Below are 7,729 nucleotides of genomic sequence, written 5' to 3'. Positions count from 1 at the left end.
AACAAATGAAAATTTCAGTGGTTGTTAATCCTGTTTTTACCAAGGAAGAAATTTCATGCTAAGCAAATGTTTGTGCTTACAGGCTTTATGGGCCCAGGCTATTAACTATTTTTTGCATTTATACCAATAGGTCCTTTTGGTTGGTAAGCAAATTTTTTTTCTTCTCTACATTACAATTTATGATCAGCCCATTTATACTTTGTGAGACAGAAATAGGCCCACATAAAATAACAAACAACTAAAGGTTAAATACAAAATAATTATTCTCTAATACCCGCTGCTAACGAATTTAAATAGTACTGATTTCTTAAAAATAATTTCAGCTGGTTTTCATTTGTCTCTCGGATACGTTAATCTGAGGCAGCAGAAATTTGGTGCTCTGTATTTTTACTTGATCTATGTGAACAATTGGTATTAAACAAAATAAAAAATTGGAGTGGAACAAAGAACAAATTGTCTGGAATTTCACATTTAAAATGGCCTTTTCGTTTGCAAAGGGCACTTCCATTGGACAATCTTAAAGTCAATAGGAAACTTTTAAAGGGGCACCGTGGTCGACTTAATTTGTGGGTGCGTAGCAAAACGTTTTTTTTTTTCTTCCTGCAGCTCAAAAAAAAAATTGGCACAGGTCTGAAATAATCGACAGACACTGACTAAAGAAAAACATAGTAGTTTCATAATTTAAAAAATTGATCCATACATTTCTGAGAATTCAGTCATTAAGAGCACCTGTTGTGAACAACTGATAACCAGAAAGTCAATTAAATTTTGTTCAGGTTCATTTTCATCGAAAAACCAATTATTAAAAATGTCCAATATGAGATGCAAAATGATAGGAAGAACTAATTCAATCCCTTCACAAGATAATAAAAATTCTTAGCACCCTGCTGAAATATTACTTTAAAAAAAAAGGGGGGGAAATAAATAGAGGGCGCTATTCTACAAAGCAGAAAAAGTCTCTCCAAGGGATTTTGTCCCTCTTCATGCAATTGAATACAACGTTTCAAAAATGTTATTTTAGGCAAAATATGAACTTGCAAAAGTGTATCCTCCTTCAGTAGACCCGATTAAAGGCAATGGACACTTTGGTAATTGTCAAAGACCAGTCTTCTAACTTGTTGTATCTCAATTCATATGCATAAAATAACAAACCTGTGAAAATTTGAGCTCAATCGGTCATCGAACTTCCGAGATAATAATGAAAGAAAAAATACCCTTGTCACACTAAGTTGTGTGCATTTAGATAGTTGATTTCGAGACCTCAAGTTCTAAACTTGAGGTCTCAAAATCAAATTCGTGAAAAATTACTTCTCTCTCGAAAACTATGGCACTTCAGAGGGAGCCATTTCTCACAATGTTTTATACCATCAACTTCTCCCCATTACTGGTCACCAAGAAAGGTTTTATGCTAATAATTATTTTGAGTGATTACCAATAGTGTCCACTGCCTTTAAATCAAAATAATAATGAACTGTTCTTGTATGGCGCATATCACGATCACAGAGAAGTCTCTCTACTTAAGTACCTGCAGTGCAGGACTGGAGTATACACACCATTTAAAAATGATGATGGTTTATAATTTGGTAAAAACAACTATGTATGATTTAGTGCGCATATGAGTATGCATGATAACATACATGCATAAAAATAAATACTGTTACCCTAACACAATATAACTACTGTCACACACACATTACACATTGTATATGTAAATTATGCAAAAGGTAAAGTTTCGGACAGGGTGTACACAAATTTGCTGTAAGCAAACTCTTCAATTATGGGGGTAGAAATATTTCTTACCTTCATGCTTTGGCATGTATGCTTCGTTTTCAAAAAGGCAAGGGCACCAAGGCATTTTCTGATTGGTAAAAGGGCACCCTATGGGGAATTTGTAAATTTCTACTAGAGCATTTCAAAGGCACCAAGGCAATGTCCAGGGGGCAAGGAGTCAATCGCCTTCGTTGCCTCCGTGAAGTATCGGGCCTGGCCAGTACATACAGCCGTTACAATTTGTTACTGTGAAATGATTATGTCCAAACGAGCATGATGGGAAAATAGACAGGTCTCTTTTGTGTAAAGAGAAACTTAGGCCGTGTCCAAATTGGTGGCTACGGCTGAGGCTACAACCGTTGCCATGGGTGTTGCTAAGGGCGCCCTATACTTCAATGCACGACGACGCGGCGATCCGGCCATAGCCGTAGCCGCCAATTCGGATACGGCCTTACATCGATTTTGGTACACAGGAAACCTGACCTGATGTTCACTGCTTGATCGAGTTAGGTGCAATTTCTTTACAGGCCTTATATTTAAGTTATAATATGATGCAGCGTTTTACCCATTTTAAATCATCAGCTATTATAAGTTATCGTTATGGCATTTGAGCCTTGGTCTTAGGCGAGGCTGGTTTGATGAAATTTACAAGAAAAAACAAACAAACAAAACATGAACATACCACATACAAAATGTCTGACTTTTAAATATTTCATGAATCTTTCATATTTACATAATTATAGAACAATCACCTTTCATGTTTTAGTTACTAGTACAATTCATTTCAGAGCAAACGCGTTAACGAGTTTTGTAAGGGGAACTGCCACATCACTGAGGTTGGTTTAAACCTTAAGATTTAGCCAACTTTACCGAGGTTTCAGTCCCTGAGGTTGTCACCTCATCAAGGGTTAGTTCATTGAGGCTTACAAGCACCGGACACTATTTGTACTAACTCAAAATAATGGTTAGCATTTGGTAACAAGCAATGGAGATCTGTTGATAGGAATAACACACTGTGAAAAACGACTCTCTCTGAAATAACATAGTTTTTGAGAAAGAGGTTATTTCTCATAAAAACTACTATAAAAGACTCCACGCCTGAAGCCTTGTGTTAGGCATCTTGAGAGCACACAAATTTGTGCCACAAGGGTGTTTTTCTTTCATTGTTCTCACAATGCAACTTCGCTGACAAATTGAGTCAAAATTTTCACAGATTTGTTATCTTCTGCATATGTTGGGGAATACAAAGTAAGAATACCGGTCATTGACAATTACCAAAGGTGTCTAGTACCTTTAATAACAATGGGTAACTCAGTTATTAAAGGTCTAACTCATTAAGGTTTACCTCTTTTATCCTCACTGTATGCGTGTATAACCTTCCTCCAGACTCTCCTTAACACACTGCAGCTCAACTACCACATGAGGCGTATGACCTCACTGGGGCTTGACATCAGTGCTTTGCTGTCTTTGAAGGCTTGAAGGTCCACACTTGTGTATCAGAGTCATTGCTGCAGTGTCTTACTACTAGCCCCCTCTGTGGTAAATGGTCCAAGCACAGACCACTCAACTGATGTCTCAGTCTGCTGCCCTCTCTTGTCCACTTCTGTCAAGTTGAAAAAGGGGTCAAGAAACTTATTTAAATATTAAGGGCTAGAAATTTGTAGCGTCGAAATAAAAAAAGTCAAACATATGAAAGCAAGTGAAAATGTTACTTAAAAATGTAAATTAAAAATGTTCAATTGTGTTTTTCTCAAAATTGTTTAACAGCGCCCCCTGTTGAACATCACACCAAATGAAAGCTCAACAATCGCTCTAAACAACCGAAAGAGGGGGGGGGGGTAAATATATGGGTGTTGTAGTTTTTAAGTTATGACCGTTTATCAAAGTCAATTTGATGTATTTTTGGTGGTCGCTCACGACCCCCTTGAGCACTAAAGAGTTAATGACTTTTCAACAATTTTGAAAAACATTTTTAAAAGTTTTGTTACTAAAACAGAATAACCATCAAATAAAACAAACACAAGCATGGCAAAAATTTATTAATTTACCAGCTGTTAACAAAATCAACTCCTAAATTTTTACTCTGAATTTTTTTCAGGTTAAATCAGAATCTTTGTAATGTTTCAGCCGGCCAGTTATCCTGTCAAAATAAATCCTTGAGAAGTCCATGTGCAAACCTCATCAATTAATTGTGATTGCATCTGCCTTTCTCATCAAGTTCATGGTCACTTGACAAACCATCCACAATCTCACGACTGCATGCAATGACAGTGAGTCACATACACTTTTTCATATATATTTATATGAATACTATTTAGTTTGCATTATCTTGTTGTGCATAGCTACTTCTTGTGCTCTATTAAATTGAGCCCAGATATAATGCCCATCCAAAGTTATGTTTATCTTGGGGGATGGCCCAAGATTTTAAGGTGTGGCTCTAAGATCTTAGGGGTGTGGCCCCAATGTAAATCTAGCCAAATTGTCTTCATTACTTAGAAACAGGACACTAAACAAATCTCATTGAACAACTGTATCTAGCATGGATTACAAATTATAAATATTGCTGTGCATAATTTTTAATCCATGCTAGATACATATTTTTATAACTGATACTCTTAATTAATATTTTTATCTATCTGTTTGTTGTTAAATAATTTTAAGCGTTTTTGTCTATACTGTTTGAATCAGGGCCCGTTTTAATTTCCCCAGTGTGGAATAATAAAGTTCTTATCTTATCTTATCTTATCTTAACTGTACTGCACAAGTTGTTCATGTGATGTTTTAGGCTTGTCCGAGTGGGAATTAACTAAGCAGTTTCATTTCCACTGATGCACTGATGAGTTTTTACCCATAGAATTGAACTGTGACAAACCTCACAGTACTACTCTCTTAATGTAAAAGAGTGAAAAATACCACTCTTTACATTTCGAGTTGTCCCTCATATGGCTCTTTAAAAAGAGTGGTGGTTATTTCACTCTTTTAGAGGGGTTTCACTCCAGGACACAGCGAAAAATCACTTTAAAAAGATGCAAACTTCAACCTAAAAGAGTAGAAGACCACTCAAAAAATAGTTGTCCCTCATATGGCTCTTCAAAGAGTGCTTTTTCACTCTTTTGCATTTAGATATTGCAAGTTCAACGGAAACTTTATGGGTTAAATTAGGATGACAGAATGGAAATACCTGTTTAATTTCGTTGCTTTGGCAAGATGTAAGATAAACTCTCGTATCAGGCACAGACGAGCTGACTGTAAGACACTTGAACTGCTGCTGAACGGTGTCTTCCTTCGTTAAAGACCACGCCTACAAATCGGGTAAAAGAAATAATCATTATAAATCAAAAGTCAGATTGTGATGGGATTGTTAAAAAGTACACACAGGAACAGTCTGTAATGGTGTCTACCTTCGTTGAAGACCACGCCTACAAACAAAAAAATAATAAAAAATTAATAAAATAATAAAATAATAAACCCGTGGTTCCATATAACTTGTTTATATTTTCAAACATTAAATAGTAAATCACAAGTGATATTGGAAAAACAGGGAGACCGCAAACACAGGGCTAGATAGCTCAGTTGGAAGAGCCGTTTTGGTAAACTTTTCTTCCTTCAAACCCAAAGTTAACATATTATCCTGACAAAACTGGATGAAGAAAACCATTTGAACAACTAACTCTTTTGCTATTATAGTATTTCAAATGTGAAAAACTATTTTGGCTCTTTGGTCAAACTTTGCGGACTTTCTCAGATGATTCTTGAACTTGACTAGTTCAAACTCAGAATTTGTCCCTAGGCAGTGAAACCTGCCGTGGGGCATACATATTTATCATCCAGATAAGTATTGGAGAAAAAAAGACTTTCAAGACCCACATTTATTAATCCCAGATAACATGTCCGAACAATTTACAGTATAATGATGACATGTGTTCCAGACAGGAAGTGAACACTGGTCAGCAAGTGTCATCTCCCCCCCACCCCACCCCTCAGAAAAGAAGAATCTTCTTTCACAAACTATGATCAGCTAAAAACCAACCTGGTTTTCGTCCTGGAATTCACATGGTATAATAGATGGAGCCCATGTGGTTCCAGTTGTTTTAGGGGCCGAGTCCAGACATAACTCCCCCTGCTGTAGCTTCCCATATTGCACATTTCCTGGAGCAGGAATTCTGTTAAACAGGAGTTGAGAACAACTTGTTAGTTGCATCAAATTATTACAGACAAAGGCTACAAATTGACATACATACATTTTACATAAGATAGGCCTATAAGTAGTGTTTGAAACTTTGCACGAGTAAAGTATAAATACTTGAGTGTTGAATGGGGAAAAAAAGAATATGCAGATATTAAGAGTTACCATTTATCAATTATACAAAACAAAAATGCAGAAAGACAACAAATACAGCAACATAAAAAGACACTCATAAAATGGTTGACGACAATTGGTACACTTTAAATAAATTAACTCAATATTACACACAATTTTTAAAATGTCAAAATGTTATTTGAGCCTCAGAAGTTTGGTTTAATATCACACTTTTGTTGCTTGCATCAACCTTTCAGGAATAAGGATTTGCTGATATTTCTACTCACCTTAACTCGGGATAGATGTTTTTAAGATACCAGTGGAACGATTTGCAATGTAACTGATTTCTCAATTCTTTTCTGCTTTCCACGCTAAAATAATGAAAGGAAAATGTGTCAATAGTTATTATATATAATTTGACTTGAAAGTTTTGAGTTTGGAAGTGTAAAAATCAAGTAAATTTTAAATAATTTTGGGTTGTACAGATACAAATTTACTAGAGTTAATTTGAACCAACCATGGAGAAAGGAAGAGAAGGAGCTCGAACGAAGGGACTTCAAAAGTCGAATCTGTGGTACCCCGGTCGTTTAACGACACCTCGTAATCACCCACATACCTTACACAAACAATGGGCGACCTGCCGTGTGTGAGTTTGCGCATGCGCACTTGGTTCTTCACTCAACTATGGTGTCGTATGTCGTATGGATATAGTACAGAAAAAATAACTTTTTTGAGACCTGATAAAAATTGTGCACACTTTTGCCCACCAAATCGAAAAACATGATTGAATACCAACCACCCTCATGTGCTAATACCCAAATTTTGAACCACTGCTAGTGACAGGAAAGTCACAAAAAATGTAAAAATATGCCATGTTTTTTCCGTGAAACACCACAAACGGTAAATGAAAACGTGTATAATATTCACAATTCTTGTCTCCAATGATTCAACTTTACACGAAGGCAACCGCGCAGTCTGGCGGTACCGCACGTTCTGTACAAAGAGATCTAATCCTGCTCGTTAATCGGCCGTCCAGCTGGAGGTCTCCTACCTTTTTCCACTGGTCAGACAGGGGCATTGTCAGGGTATTCTTTTGTTACTCTGCGGTTTTGCGGGTCGTTCAAGCTCCTTCTCTTCCTTCCTCCATGAACCAACCACCTCTGGATTAACGTGCTGGCTCTCTACCTACTCAACTGAGCTATCTATATCTAGCCCTATGTTGGTGGTCATCCCTATTTTGAGGTTGATAGTTTAGTTGGTGGAACACCAGCTTGTTAATCTGAAGGTCGTTGGTTCAAATCCCACTCCAGTCACGTTTTCTTTGTTCAACTCAAATTCTTCGAATACCACAAATAAAAACAACATTCTTTTTTCATCAAATATGTGACAAAACTCAAACAATTTGATAACTGCTTACTTTCCAAAAGGTTTTCCTCTGGCCGAGGGCCTGGCATTGTAAAAGTACTGTTTGTATTCATCCATCCATACCTCAGCGGTCCTTCTCGTATTTCTGGAAGGAAAAAAAATAATAATAATAATAGTTTAGAGAAGTAGATCAAAGAGCAAGATTTCTTCATATGTGGACAAAATAACTGATTTTCTTCACAAGGCAGACTTAAAGGCACTGGACACCTTTGGTAATTGTTAAAGACCAGCCGT

General features: G+C 36.6%; 1 protein-coding gene across 2 annotated transcripts in view; it reads right to left on the bottom strand.

Moving 5' to 3' along the window:
- Positions 1-244: 244 nt before the first annotated feature.
- The window catches only part of LOC139943232 (polypeptide N-acetylgalactosaminyltransferase 16-like), a 79,693-nt gene continuing 72,208 nt past the window's right edge, over positions 245-7,729 (bottom strand). For both annotated transcript variants that reach the window (XM_071940063.1, XM_071940059.1), the window contains exons 12-16: positions 7,488-7,580; positions 6,358-6,441; positions 5,801-5,933; positions 4,952-5,071; positions 245-3,373 (exon numbers count right to left, since the gene is read on the bottom strand). In XM_071940063.1, the coding sequence (XP_071796164.1) occupies positions 3,221-3,373; positions 4,952-5,071; positions 5,801-5,933; positions 6,358-6,441; positions 7,488-7,580 (583 nt within the window). In that variant the 3' untranslated portion in view covers positions 245-3,220. The remainder of the gene's footprint in view (positions 3,374-4,951; positions 5,072-5,800; positions 5,934-6,357; positions 6,442-7,487; positions 7,581-7,729) is intronic.

This window comes from Asterias amurensis, chromosome 1 (assembly GCF_032118995.1).
Source record: "Asterias amurensis chromosome 1, ASM3211899v1".
In the NCBI taxonomy this organism is placed as follows: domain Eukaryota; kingdom Metazoa; phylum Echinodermata; class Asteroidea; order Forcipulatida; family Asteriidae; genus Asterias; species Asterias amurensis.
The sequence above is the reverse complement of the archived record's forward strand: the minus strand, read 5'-3'. Positions and strand labels throughout refer to the sequence as shown.